At 37.9% G+C, this 15,788-nt stretch overlaps 1 protein-coding gene across 1 annotated transcript in view; it reads left to right on the plus strand.

Annotated features, from left to right (window-relative positions):
- Positions 1–15,788, plus strand: part of STK39 (serine/threonine kinase 39) — a 340,812-nt gene that overhangs the window by 265,362 nt on the left and 59,662 nt on the right. The window contains exons 15-16 of the mRNA XM_006153572.3: positions 8,127–8,179; positions 14,393–14,461. Coding sequence (XP_006153634.1) covers positions 8,127–8,179; positions 14,393–14,461 — 122 coding nt within the window. The remainder of the gene's footprint in view (positions 1–8,126; positions 8,180–14,392; positions 14,462–15,788) is intronic.

The following is a 15,788-nucleotide window of genomic DNA, read 5'->3' on the forward strand; positions in this document are numbered from 1 at the left end:
TCCCTCTTTTTTGAATATTGGGCATGCATACACACATAGTGGTATGCTTTTCAAACCTCTGGGTCCTCCAGGACTTGAATCCCACAGTCAGCCATGTGGTATCCAACCACCACTGACTGGCCTTTTTCCCGTTCTTAAGGCGATCTAGTTAACTGATGGAAAACTCAGAGGTGATGATGAACACAGCTTCAGAGCAGCCATTGGCCTGGGCACAGGAAGGTTTTTTTTTTTTTTTTTCCTCTTGAGTCTTGTGTTTCTGGCCTTATGCTGGGGTTCCTTCAAGTTACTTTCTCATTGGCTTTAATCTTTACCTCACTTTAAGTACAACACAGTTTTCCTCTAGGGCTACATTTAACTGCCCATGATTACATCCTGAATAATAGCTCTCACAAGCCTTTTATGATCTTTTCCCCTTTTTTCTCTTTAGCTTTGCAATAGCAACAGATCTGTATGTTTGATGCGTGTTGAGCATGAATGTATACAATACTCTTCATCCATTAAGTCGCTTTATTTTAATCTACAGTAGATGACGGTGACCTGACCTTAGTGAATGTAGTGAAGTTTTAAAGACATCGTGGACTTTTAGATGATTTGAGAATTCTTAATGGAGATAGAATCCACAGTGGAGGTAGTAAGCTGTCAGACCATTTACTGTCCTAGGAGCAGAGGAAGAAAAGTAGATTTCAGAGGAAGAGTGTTGCTTCCATTTGGGTCATGCTGAGTTTTTTGGTGTCTGTTTGAACATTGCTTGGAGAGATGCCATGTACGTAGTTGGATAATAGATTTATAGCTCTTAGGTACTACCTGAGATTGAATTATGGATTCATCCAGGGACTAATCATCCAGGGAGATAATGGAACAGGATTTCAAAAGATGGAACATTTAAAAGACAGGCAGATAGAGGTGGAGGAGTGTTTGGGGCAGACAGAAAGGGGAGCTAGGAAACTGGGGAAGACCAGAAGAAACTAAAATCACGAAAGCCAGGAAAAAGGTGTTTCATAAAAGCCAGACTCAAACTCTGCACATATACATTCATTATTTATTCATTCAGAAATGTGATCTGTGCACCCTCTAGGACACTGAATGTTGTAAGATGCGGGTGGGGTTACTGTCTAGTGGGTGAGCCAGACATTAAAGTAATAGTCATGTAATTACATTTATACAAAATGTACAAAGTACCGAACTGGCGATACTGAGATCCAATAGGAAATGGAGAACTCTCATCTGGCTGCCATCACTTTCCTTTCCTGTCATCTCAGAAAAGCCCCAAACAGGCTCCTGAGCATGACTAGGGCTAGCCGGGTAGAGTAAAAGTGAAAATGAAAGAAAGTTTCCAAGCAGGAAACTGCTCTCCCCAAATGCTTCAGATGCCAGGAGCTCAGCATTGTTGAGGAACTGAGGGAAGATGAGAGATAGCAACACATGAGCAGTGGGAAGAGTGGGAGAAATGAGGGAGGAGGTCTTGGAGGATCACAATAAAGATTTTGAATTTTGTTTTAAGACTAAGAGGAAGAGAGGCTGTCCTTGTAGTGTGGTGATTTGTTGTTCTAAAGAAGCTGGATCTGACCAGCAGTTATCGAAATGGCTGTGTTGCTGGATTCCCATGTAGTCAACCGCAGTTCGAGTCCTGGACCTGGTGGCTTAAACTCACCAGGAGCATGTGCGTGCATGCCCAAGATTCAGAGAGGAGAAAGGAAGAGAAGGGATTGTGGTGTGGCCATCCCTCCTTGGGGAGGAGAAGGGATTGCAACGTGGCCATTCGCCCTGGGCGGGGGGGTGATTTCTCGCTTTCTGTCTCTCTGTCTTTCTGGCGAGCGCATGCACCCTATAGCATAAAACTTCTCCAAAAGGAACCAGCAGTTAGCATAATGGCTATGTCGCTGGACTCCCATGTAGTAGACTGAAGTTCAAGTCTTGAACCTGGTGGCTTAAACTCATGTCAGGTGCATGTGTGTGCGTGCCCAAGACCCTGAGAGGAGAATGGAGGAGAAGGAATTGTGGCGTGGCCATCCCCCCAGGGGATGATGTTTCACTTTCCATCTCTCTGTCTCTGTCTTTCTGGTGAGCACACGTACCCTATAGCAACAAACAAACAAACACACAAAAACAACAACAACAACAAAAGACCTCTCCAAAAAAAGGAGAAAAAAAAAAAAAAGAATCCCATATAGCTGACCAGGAGTCAAGTCCTGTTCCTAACAGCTTATATACTATGTGTGTGCACATGTGTTCAGGATCTAGTCAGGATGGATAATTGGAGGAATAAGGACTGTGGCATTAACCAGACCCCATTTTGGTGGTGGTAATGGTTGGGGAAGATGGTGTTTTCCTTCTCTTGTGGTTATAAACATTTACTCTCTGGCTTTAAAAAAGGGGATGAGAGAGAAGATGGAGTTTTGAAGCATGGGGATGACATGGTCAGATTTCTATGTGAGAAGATGACTGACTCCTATGCAGATGAATGGTATAAATGTGGAGAGATCAGTTTAGAGCATTTACAGATGTGGGGTGACGACTATGAATGCTTTCAGTAGGGGTTGTGCACTGGGGAAGATTATAGTTAACACTGATAAAACTCTGGATTTATTTTACATCTGCCATTCAGGTAAGGGTTTTAAATATATCCTTTACTCTTTCTAAGCCTCAGTTTCCTTGCCTATAAAATAAGGGATAAAAGTAGTCCTTATTTTAAGGATTTTTTTGAGCATGGAATAAACAGGATATCAAGTATGTCCCAGCAGATAGTAAAAGCTATCGTCTTAGTTGTTTTGTGCTGCTATAATGAAACACCATGGACTGAATAGCTTATAATGAACAAAAGTGTATTAACTGACGGCTCCACTTTCAAGGAACTGGCATCCGGTGAGGGCTTTCTTGCTACATCACACAGTGGTGGAAGGACAAAGGGTGAAAGTGAAAGCAAGAGTTCAAACCCACAGTCTTGAACCGTTTTATAATTGGCATTAATCTATTCATGAGGGGGAGCCCTCCTGGCCTAAGCACCTCCCATTAGGCCCACCTCCCTACACTGTTACATTGAAGATTAAGTTCCCAACAAACGCTTTTGGGGGAACGCAATTCAAACCATAGCAGCTAGGAGTTATTCTTTTCCCTCCTCACAGCTGCGGAAAAGATTATGTTGACTAGATTACCAATCACATAGCTTGGGGATTTGGACTTGGATCTCTGTCTCTATGGCTCACAGTGTCCTTAACCTGCACTAGGCTCCTTTGGTGTAGAGGAGAAATCCTGGCCAGCTTAGTGGGAACTGTAGTCCATTTCTCCTTCTACACCTGTGGGGGCGGACTTTGGCTCAGTGCCCAGAGGTGAATAAGAAGTAAGGTGAATTAAAAATTCTGTCCTAATTGATTTCTGACCCAAACTTTAAAAGGTCCCCATCTTACTCTGTGTGATAGAGCGAGACATTCAGGAGTGAGTGTGTGGGAGTCTCTTTGGAATTCCCTAGACACCAATGGCTTCACTCTGACCTAGAATCTTAGGTAAAAAGTAAGGAAGAAAAAGCCTATTATTTAAGAAATTCTCTGCTTCTTAGGAGGGAGGATTCACTTCTGGGTTCCTGGGAAGCACTATCCCTGCAGCCCTTTCAGACACCCTGAGTGGCGTTACCTCTAAGGCCTTGGAAAATTGTTGAATTTCATCGTCAGTCAAGAGCATCCCTGTGGCAGGGATTATCCTTTGTGAGTTTCTTCTATGGAGTCATACAGTCACATAGGTTTCAGGAAATTCTTTATATGGAAATAGTGCTAGTTGGACCACCAGCCCCTCTGGCAGCTAGGACAGTTGTCCCTAGCGCTAATGGGGGTCATCGGGGATCTCTCCCTTACCCTTTTCCAGCAATGATAAATGATTGCTTCCCTAGAGGAGGATGACTGCCACAACCCCATCTCTATTTATTTCTCCTTTTGGGATTTTGGGTATACATGCATATGTGTCTGGCATGGTTTTCAGGTTGCTGGGTCAAGGAAATTAACTGGGCAGTTAGCCATAAGGGATCTAGCTGCCTCAACCACCAAGACATCAGCTAGCATAGGAGGACTGATTTTTCAAAGAATACCTTATTATAATTCATTTTTTTCTTTATTATTATTATTTTTTAATTTGTTGGAGGGCATGTGTGTTCATCTGAAAGAAACAGGGATAGAGAGAAAGTGAGAAAGCACCCCTCACGGGAAACGGTCACACTGCAAACTCTTTTTCTCTCTCCTTTCTTTTAGGATTTTGGGCACACACATGCTCTGGGTGTGTTTCTCAAGTCCCTGGGACTGGGGCTTAAATCACACAGCCAGCCATGTGGGATCCAGCCACCTTAACCACCATGCCATGGGCTGGCCCATACCTTTGATAGATTTAACCTTACGATTTCACCTACTTTCAAAAGTACATTTCTGGGGTCAGCAGGTGGTGCAGTGTTTAAGGCACTGGACTCCTACATAGACAGCCTTGGTTCACGTCCTGGACCCATGGAAACTTATGCCAGGCACATGTGCATGTGTGTTCAAAATCTAGAGAGGATAATGGAGGAAGAGATTGGGGAATGGCCATACCGCCTGGGGGGGTGGGGAGGGGAGGCTGATTTTTCATTTTCTGTCTCTCCAGTGAGTGCACATACCTTAAAGCAAAAATCTTTCTCAAAAAAATAAATAAATAAAAATAAAAGTAAATTCCCTTACTGAGCCCTAAGGTATTTGCATTTTTAATGCAGTATATACATACAATGAGCAATATGCATTGTGTCCTACCAAATTTAAGTGTTTTTATTTTAGGATTAAAATATTTTTTTTCTAAGAGTTATCAAGGGCAGCCTGGGTCTTGAAACTCTTACTGTTAGGTTATTATCATTTCCTCTCTGAAGTTGTACAGACTTAGTTTCTGGCCTTAAATCATACCTATTTTCAGCTTCCCTGAAATCAAGAGTGTCCTGTGCCATATCAATTAAAGGAAATGTACTTTCAATTAAAGGTGTTAAGTATGAGTCTGAAAAGATTAATTCTTTATAAAAGGATGACCTTCAGTAGTTAGATCCAATTAGGCATTTTTCCAACTATATTTCATCTTGATGGGACAAGTCTACTACTCACAATCAATCACTGTGATCTTTTCAAAGGCAAGTATTTTAGGTTCAGAATCATAAAAGTATGACTTGACTCGGCAACCTCCATAATTTGGACCATAGTTGACACAGATAAAGATTAGGGGTGCTGGACACCACTTTCCTGGTATTAGACTTAAAGCATCAGAATGTGCATGGTGGTATTTTTGGCCTGGCACTTACTGCTCTCTTCTCAAAGTGTTAGTAGAACAAATTAATTTAAACAAGACTGATATAGGAGAAAATGGAAGGAACTATGGCACAAATTAGTGCCAAATTAAATTTTTTTCTCTTGTCTTCATTATTAAATATATTATGAATACTTGCTTTCCTAGTGGTTGCTTTATTCTTATTTGTCTACTTTAATTCTATTTTAACCTTTGATCATATATAGTACATAAAACTAAACCTATTTAAATAATAGTGGTAGGTGATCATTTAATGACTGCTTGCAAAATCTTGGGGAATATTGTTTTCTCTCGAAAGTGAAAGGAATTCAGCATTTCTATTTTGTTAGGTATTTCCAGTGTAGAATTGTTGGTTCTCACTCTGCCACTCATTAAATTTGTAAGCTTGGAAAAACCCTTGAACATAGTCACCTAAAAAAGCAGAAAACATGTAATACCTCCTTGCATGTCTCAAAGGTTGTCGGAATTAAATGAGATTTTACACACACACACACACACACACACACACACACACACACACAGTATATACATTCCATTCTCATACAACACAGGTTTGAAGTAGGTAGGACTATAAATGTGCAGATGTATCAGATATATTGGTTAATTGATTGATTTAACTTAGCCCCAATGTTATCACTTTTTAAAAGCAAGAGATTTGAAGGCTAGATAGTAGTACAGTCCTGTGAGGCATTCCCACATGGAAAGGCTCTGATTTCAAGTCCAGAGCCCTCCTTAAGTTTGCTAGGCACACCTATGCTCATGATCCAGGACTGGCTGGGGGCAACTGACTTATGGTACTAAGATCCTGTTTTGAGGGTGCTGTCTCTCTTTCTGTGTCTCTCTCACTCATAGAAGAAATAAATGAATAAACTTTTAAAAAGTGAGATTTGTTTTCCCCAAAAGTAAAGAAATAAAAAACAAACCCAGTGTTCACATTTTCAAACTACATCTTTACTGTAGCATACCTGGCACAGAAGGATGGTACCTCTGAACCTTCACCACCTCAGTCAAGTGCAGCTCTAGCAATAGGACCATGAATTGGCTGGGGCTGCAGCCCATGGGAAGGTGCTAGGGAAGGAGAGAAGGAGATAGGACTTGGGGCTAGGGTGAATGTCCTCTCTCTCTGCTCTGCTCTGGCCTGTCTGGAATAGGCTATTAGTTGTTAAGTTTTTTTGAGAATCAAAAGTTATATATCCATTTACTGGACCAGCAAGTTGCATGGTAGTTAAGGTGCTGAACTCCCACATGGCCAACCACAGTTTGAGTCTTAGACCTGATGGCTTGAAAGTCATGCCTGGCATATGTGCATGTGTGCCCAAAATCCTGAAAGGAGAATAGAGGAGAAAGGATTGTGATGTGGCCACTCTCCTCCCAGAGGGTGATTTCTCACTTTCCCTCTCATTTTCTGTCTTTCTCCAACAAGCACACATGACTTATGGCCAAAACCTTAAAAAAAAAATAATATATATATATATATATATATGTGTGTGTGTGTGTGTGTGTGTGTGATATGCAGATTTTTGACTATGAGAGGATTAGCACCCTTAATCCTCAGATGTTGTATGCATACATGCGTGTGTTTAATAGTATTAAAAAGTGGGTACAAGGACCCTTTGAAACCTTGAGATCTTTTTTTTGGGAGCCTGTATAGTCAAAACCATTTTTTATAATAACATGAAATTCTTTGCCCTTTCATTCTTCCATACATGTTCATGGAATTTTTCAATATCTGGCCACATGATACACAACACTGCTAACAGTTGAGTGCAGAAGCAGCTATAAGAATCCATCTATCTCAAGCTAGGCATTACAAAGGTTAAAAATATATATAAAACAATGGACTCTGTTCACTGATATATTTTTCTTTTGGAAAAGAAAGTAAAATTTTCATTAAAGTTTTTTTTTTACATTAACATGTGGTGAGTTATCACTAGTTTTATATAAATTAATTCATACTTTTAAAATGTATCTGTTTTAATTTCTAATATAGTAAGCTTTGATATAATCCACTCATTACTTTCTAAAGAATGTTAAGAAACCCTAAAACCAAAAAGTTGGAGAACTGCTAATTATATGCGAAAACACTGTGTCACGTGGTGGCATCAAAGCATGCATACGGTCCTCCCGCTGGAGGCAGGAATTGTTTATGGCATATTTCACCTCCAGGGAGGATTATTTAGTCTTGGGTACAAATGAACTTTAAACACTCTGTTATTATCAGTTATTTCATGCATAGGTCATACATCTGCTTTTTAAGGGTGAGGGTCCACAAATTTTAGTTTTCAGATTCTCAGAGGTCCTAAAAGAAGCACAGCTATAGAATTGTTGAAGTTCCTTGGTCTCATGCTGGCTCGAAGTGGAGTAGAGAGTAAGTCATGATTTAATGTATAGTGCTGTCTTGAACTTTATAACTATCTTCTGTGTTGGTTTTACTTTTATAGAATGATTTAATAAAATACTGTTTTCCCAAGACAAATGTGAAAATCACACGGAATAGCATTTATCTTAGAGAAAAGATTTCTGAAATTTTAAATTATGAAACTATGTTAAAGTTACTGTCCTAGTGCATATTTTATAAAATGAACATTTTGCTTTTGGAATTTCATGATATAAACACACGTATAAAAGGTAAATTCAATCACTAAACAAATTGCTTCACTTGTTATTGGCATAGCTACCTCTTCCAGTTGAGGAAAGTTTGAAGATAACCCAAAGTTGTAACATGCTGTCCACATGTTAGTACCATCTTGTACAAACTGGAATATATTTAATTTGACTAAGCTCTGCTTCATGAGATCTTAATATACTGTATATGTCATATATTTCAGAAACTCCAGAAAGGAACTTAATGATATACGATTTGAGTTTACTCCAGGAAGAGGTAAGTTTTGAATGAAATTAGTACCATATTGCCACGGGAAGCATTTCAGAAGTTGATTACAAGCATGTGGTTATAATTTGCTATTTAAAAGAGCTTTGTCTAAAAACACTGGAAGGCAGATGGGAGGGAGGGAAAGAAGGAAAAGCTTTTGATGGTTATAAGGATTCCAAACCTAACCACTCCTGACCATGTGAATCCCAGGGATGACTTGTGCCACCCAGTGTACATACACATATAAATTATTGATGGATGTATTTACTCAAGCATGAAGTACTGCTGTGGTAATTCAGGGCCAAAAGGAGATTATGATGAGTGTAATTGAATCATACCTAATGAGGGTTGAGCAGCAAAAATGATATCATACAAAGAGGTAGCATGCTTTGCCTCTCAGTTCTCAGTTCAGATGACATGAAATTCCTAGTGGGGGAATGTTTGTAGCCTCTGTTTGGGGCAGGTACCATGGTCCTGCTTGGTAGGAGCAATGCCAGCCTTGCAGCTCAATGCAGTTTGAGTATTATCACTAGTTATTTCAAGTACTTAAAGGCTAGACGTGGTTGGTCCTTCAGTCTCTGAATGCCTAGAAGTCACAGAACCATGTATTAGTCTGTGTTATCTCATGTACCTGGCATAGAGCCTGGCATGCAGGTGAAACTCAAGTAATCATGGTTAACTAATGGGTAAATAACATATGAACAGCCCCTGGAAACCAGAGGACCAGTTGTTATTTAAAAATTTTTCCTTTATTCATAAACTAAAAAATTCAGTTTATAACCAAAGTAATTGAAAGAAAGAAACATCACATGCTAAGGCTAAAATAGTAACTTTCCCCCTAACCTCAGATTTCAGATTTTTATGTACATAAAAGCACCTTTCTCCTTATCTGTATTGAATACTTTTCTAAAGTGTTGCGTCGTCGGGAAAGTCCTGACACATTTTTGCATAGAAGAATAAATACATGTCATGACTTTCCTGACAACCTAATATATAAGTCCCAAACATTCATATTTATTGATATGTGTAAGCTGATAACACTGTGTTTCTTTTTTGTATTAGCATATTCCATAAATTTCAATTGATTAAGTAAATTATATTTGCTAAAAATGTGAAAACCTGAAGGACAAGGACTTTGTAGCTTAATCGCTGGTCAATCGATGAACTGTTTTGACCTCCCTGTTATTATCACTTGCAAGAAGGAGCACACTCAGATACCTTTCAGAGCCGTCATGACTGATGGGTACTTCAGGAAACCAACCAGAAAGTATCATTTAAATATATTCATGTTCATTTAAAAAAAATGTTGCCAGCTAAACAAAATACATTCCTGGGCTATATGTAGCTATAGACTCACTGGTCACTGGTCTCTAGTCCTCTGAAGTCTAGAAGTTTGATGATTCCCAGTATATTTGAATAAAATGATAATAAAATATGAAATATTTCTTAGAAAATAAATGTATATTACGCCCTAGAGAATTTGATAACAGCTTTTTTTCAAGGATATCCATCTTGGATAAATTTAGAATAGGCCTATGAAAGCTGTACTAGTTCCTTTTATCAAAAAGCTATCCATTTTGTCATAATAAAAGAATATTGATCAGGCGATGCTGTGATAAAAAATTAGTAATTATATAATAAATGTTGCAAGTACAGTAAGTAGAGAGAACAGGTTCTTATTTTAAGGTTGTTTCTTTTCATCTGATTGTTTAAAATTGACTATGGCAATGAAAATCAATTTTAATTTTCAAAGGTAAGAAAGAAACACATTTCTCAGTTAAGGATTTTTGTGGCTAAGATGACCCAATTGGCATTACTGGGTCGTTTGCATTGGTTTAGGCAGCCTCATTGCCATGGTTAGATTAACAATCTCTGCTTTTGTTGCCCAGAGAAAAAGCATAGCATTGGCTTCCTGATGGCAGCAGCCTTCACTGGGCAGCAGAGCACAGGCCTGTTACTAATGGGAGCACCATGTAGATGTCACTGCACCTCTGTGATTGCTGGTGCCATCTGTGTGTCAGACATCACCTGCAGTAAATCTGAGCTAGCATACCACATGCCTGTTATATTTCTCTGTGCTATATGTACATATGAAAAAAATATATATGGCAATACGCCCATAACATAAACACATAAAATAATCTCTGTCCTCATTTGAGGACAAGCCTTTTGTGTTTGATGTGTTGCTGTATGCTTTGTAAACCAGACAGTAATATATGATTATTTAACCTGTCCAGACATCAGTAGGGTTAAGCAGCTTAAAGAAAAACAGACTACTAATGGAACAAGAGATAATTGTGATTTCATATCGATGCTCTGAACTATTAATGATGTCTTACATTTAAGCAGAATGATCGTTGAGTGGCACACACCCATGTATGGAACATGTCCCATTTTGGCCAGCCTGCGTTATCCATTTGCCTTTTGATATGACTCGCTTGGTACCCAGTAGTCCTGAAAATAGTAGGATATAATGCATACTGTGATAACTTGGGGAAGTCAGTCATTTTGGGACTGTTTTAGTGCTGACCTTCAATGCGACTTTGATTATTCCATTTTCAGCTACATTCTTTGACTGTAACTCTTTACTCAAGTATAAGATTGGATTGATACTTAAGAGATGATAGTAATATATCCTTGTGCTTTAAGAGATGATCAATGAAAATACAATAACTATTTACTGTATGCCCATTGCCTACTGTGGATTAGGCATTTTAATCCAATATGCTTCTTTTCCTGGAGTTTGAGTGGCATCTAAGAAGATGGAGATTATGAGACTGATAGCTCTAGCAGTTTTGGAAAGCTAAGTCACATTCAGATTAGAGCTTCTTATTATGCTACCCGAGTTTCCAGGATGGGCTCATTATATCATTAAGAGATTTTTATAAGGCATTTTTTGAACCTCCAGAAGAAGGCCTTATGTGGAACATCACAGTTTAGTAAAAACCCTACTTTTTTTCTTTTTGCCATTTCCCTCACTTTCATTTTATTGTGATTTTATTATTATAACATTGAATCAGTAAAGGTAGAATATGACAATTTTTCTGGACTATATAAGGAATATACTTTGAATCTCAAATTTTTATTGGAGATTTGGGGTATCAGTGCATATTTGAGGGCTCTTCAAAAAGTTCACAGAAAATATACTTTATGAAAATATGCATATATTTCCTTTTTTGGCATTACTGGGTCGTTTGCATTGGTTTAGGCAGCCTCATTGCCATGGTTAGATTAACAATCTCTGCTTTTGTTGCCCAGAGAAAAAGCATAGCATTGGCTTCCTGATGGCAGCAGCCTTCACTGGGCAGCAGAGCACAGGCCTGTTACTAATGGGAGCACCATGTAGATGTCACTGCACCTCTGTGATTGCTGGTGCCATCTGTGTGTCAGACATCACCTGCAGTAAATCTGAGCTAGCATACCACATGCCTGTTATATTTCTCTGTGCTATATGTACATATGAAAAAAATATATATGGCAATACGCCCATAACATAAACACATAAAATAATCTCTGTCCTCATTTGAGGACAAGCCTTTTGTGTTTGATGTGTTGCTGTATGCTTTGTAAACCAGACAGTAATATATGATTATTTAACCTGTCCAGACATCAGTAGGGTTAAGCAGCTTAAAGAAAAACAGACTACTAATGGAACAAGAGATAATTGTGATTTCATATCGATGCTCTGAACTATTAATGATGTCTTACATTTAAGCAGAATGATCGTTGAGTGGCACACACCCATGTATGGAACATGTCCCATTTTGGCCAGCCTGCGTTATCCATTTGCCTTTTGATATGACTCGCTTGGTACCCAGTAGTCCTGAAAATAGTAGGATATAATGCATACTGTGATAACTTGGGGAAGTCAGTCATTTTGGGACTGTTTTAGTGCTGACCTTCAATGCGACTTTGATTATTCCATTTTCAGCTACATTCTTTGACTGTAACTCTTTACTCAAGTATAAGATTGGATTGATACTTAAGAGATGATAGTAATATATCCTTGTGCTTTAAGAGATGATCAATGAAAATACAATAACTATTTACTGTATGCCCATTGCCTACTGTGGATTAGGCATTTTAATCCAATATGCTTCTTTTCCTGGAGTTTGAGTGGCATCTAAGAAGATGGAGATTATGAGACTGATAGCTCTAGCAGTTTTGGAAAGCTAAGTCACATTCAGATTAGAGCTTCTTATTATGCTACCCGAGTTTCCAGGATGGGCTCATTATATCATTAAGAGATTTTTATAAGGCATTTTTTGAACCTCCAGAAGAAGGCCTTATGTGGAACATCACAGTTTAGTAAAAACCCTACTTTTTTTCTTTTTGCCATTTCCCTCACTTTCATTTTATTGTGATTTTATTATTATAACATTGAATCAGTAAAGGTAGAATATGACAATTTTTCTGGACTATATAAGGAATATACTTTGAATCTCAAATTTTTATTGGAGATTTGGGGTATCAGTGCATATTTGAGGGCTCTTCAAAAAGTTCACAGAAAATATACTTTATGAAAATATGCATATATTTCCTTTTTTTTGCACCATAATAAACTTGTACTTTAATTGTATTTTTCTTCTTTTTTCTTTTTTTTGGAGAGGTCTTTTTGCTATAGGGCACATGCTCTCGCCAGAAAGACATAGAGACAGAGAGACAGAAAGCGAGAAATCACCCCCCAGGAGGGATGGCCACGTTGTAATCCCTTCTCCTCTATTCTCCTTGTAAGATCTTGGGAATGCACGCATGCACACCCGGCGTTAGTTTAAGCCACCGGGTCCGGGACTCAAACCACGGTCGACTACATGGGAGTCCAGCGACATAGCCATTAAACTAACTGCTGGTCCCTTTAATCCTATTTTTCTACATTAAGTGCATTTCTCATTGTCTTTGACTACTGCAGTGTCATCACAGTTACTATTTATTGTGTAGTTACTGTGTGTCAGACTTTGGGCTAAGAACTTTAAAGCCCAATATTTACAAAAGACAAATGTGCCTCCAGTAGCATGTTCACACATGCACACACGCGTCCACACACAGGTACATGCAAACACATACACACTTCCTACACATATACATGAGCCCATTCTTATAGTCATATGTCTGAAGCACAGATTAAGCAAGGGAAAAACCCAGTTTATGTCAAAGGCAGCTTTTGGCATGACAAACTACTATTCAGCTTAGATGGTTGGTTGATTCAGCAGCTGTTCTTTCAGGTGCTGCCTACCTTTGGAAGATGCTTCTATCAAACCTCACATAGATTGTTACAAGCTGCTGAGCTGGTTTCTTCTTACCCAACGTCATTTCTCAATGTTTGTAAAAATATCAGAAGACTGTTGGGACCAAGTTATTTCTCTTATTTAATATGTGTGTGTACACACACACACACACACACACCACACACACACACACACACACACACACACACACACGGGTTTATAGCTATTCTTTTTGACACTTTGCAGTTTATCAACTTTTCTTTACAAAGTCTTCAAATAGAAGATAACAGTGTCATCATGTTCATTCCTAACCTTTCAATTAAGTAATTTCAGCAATTTCACTTGCCACAGTTTATTCCATCCCATCTTTATGAGATTGCTAACTCCTGTCACTTATCATTCAGAAACTACGTTATTTTACTCAAGCACATTTTCTAAGAGAATGAATCTGTTGCTGTCAAATGATCAATGTCATGTTAAAGGAGTTTCTTAATAGCATATTTTAAATAGCTCATCTTAATAGTCTAACATGCTCACAGGCTATTTGTACCAAATATAAGGTTGTATCTGATGCTACCCATTCAACCTTTGCCATAAATTCTGACTCAGTAGCTCCTAACGATAGAAGAGGATTGATGATGGCTGGAATTAACCTTGGCAAGAAAGAGAAGCAGCGTAGTAAGGAACAGTTTTAACTTCTAGAGGTGCATTTGAGGATTAAGTCAGAGAGTAGCCAGAGGTCAAAAGTTTTCTGGTTTACTAAACATGAAAAAAAGTTATTTTATACAACTTTTGTTGAATAAATAGTAAGATGCAAATTGAACATAGCAAAATGTATTCCATGTTGCCTCTCATTTTGTTATGATAGAATTTGAATCATTGAATCAATAGTCAGGTGGGTGATTTCAGTAAATGAAAAGTATATATTTTACATTGTACTGGATTGTTGGTGTTTATTTTATGGTGACTAATACATATTCATTTCCCATTTGGACAGATACGGCAGATGGTGTGTCTCAGGAACTCTTCTCTGCTGGCTTGGTTGATGGTCATGATGTAGTTATAGGTAAATTATTCTTTAGTATGCAGTGTCATTTTGTTGATACAGCAAATGGAAATACGTTTAGAAGCAAAAGTTTTCATTAAGGAAAAATGTACTCTCTAGATTTTTGAAAAATTCATGAATTCTTATCTTTTATGTGAAAGTACATTTAAGACTCATATTTGATTTTTCTTTTAAAAAATCTTTTAAGATAATTATGTTCCGTTTATTTGCACATGATTCCTCCAATGAGGAGCTTCATTTTGGGGAAATATAATCAAGAACCTAGACTAAAGACCCACAAGTCCATGATGTAGCAAAAAGTTCATGCTATAAATTCTATGCACCAAAGTACAGGGATCACTGAGGCCCTTTCACAAAATTTCTCTGTTCTTCCTTTGGATTCAGTTTGAATTCACTTAGATGTTAGTTTTTTCCTCACTCATCAATCTTCACCATACGGTCTTAAGACTGGATGGGATCTTAAAAATTATTCAAGCCCCTCATTTCAAAGTATGGATAAAGAAATGAATCCCTAAAGAGCTTCAGCTTTTTTTTTTTTCATGGCAACATGTTATTATTGAATTTACACAAATAATTGTTCTGCCACGAAATAAGAATATTCCCAAATATTTTCCAATTCCAGATAGGTCAGGAAGGGAGAAAAGTTTATGTTTCTTTTTAAAGAAACAAGAAGAAAAAACATTTTAACAAATTGCTAAATCTATCAACAGCTCAAAAGAAAGCAAAATCCTTAAATTGGGAAAACAGCATAGTATACAAAAGGACAGTAATGTTTTACTCAAAAGTCATAAAATTCTATTTCACCAGTTCAATCTCATGTAATTAATCTTTCTTCTGTTGAACTTGCAGTTTTACTATGGTCCAATCTTTCCGTTTAAATCCTGGAAGTTAACATTCAACATTATTATTGATATTTCTTGTTCCTAGCATTAAGTCGGTCATTTTCTTGGTTGCTTTTTGTTCTTTTATTTCTGTATGTGTGTCTTTAGTTTTTCTGGTAAAGCACTCCTTTCAGAAAGTCTTGAAGAGCTGGTTTGGCATTGGTAAATTCTTTCAAGATTTGTTTTGTTGTTGTTGTTGTTGTTGTTTTTCTCTTTAAATTTATTTAATTTTTACATTAATTCACTATACATCATTACAGCATACAAATGAATTTTCCATCCAAAATACACTGTATATTGGCTCAATCAAGCACATCAACATACATGTTATCAGCAAATAATTTTCCATTTCTTATGTCTTGTATACTTTGTTTTTTTTCTTTTGCCATCCCTTGATTCACCCTCTGCCATGTCCCACCCTCCTCCCACATTGTCTCTGGTATCCA

Source organism: Tupaia chinensis, unplaced genomic scaffold, assembly GCF_000334495.1.
Source record: "Tupaia chinensis unplaced genomic scaffold, TupChi_1.0 Scaffold000381_1, whole genome shotgun sequence".
NCBI classification, from domain to species: Eukaryota; Metazoa; Chordata; class Mammalia; order Scandentia; family Tupaiidae; genus Tupaia; species Tupaia belangeri.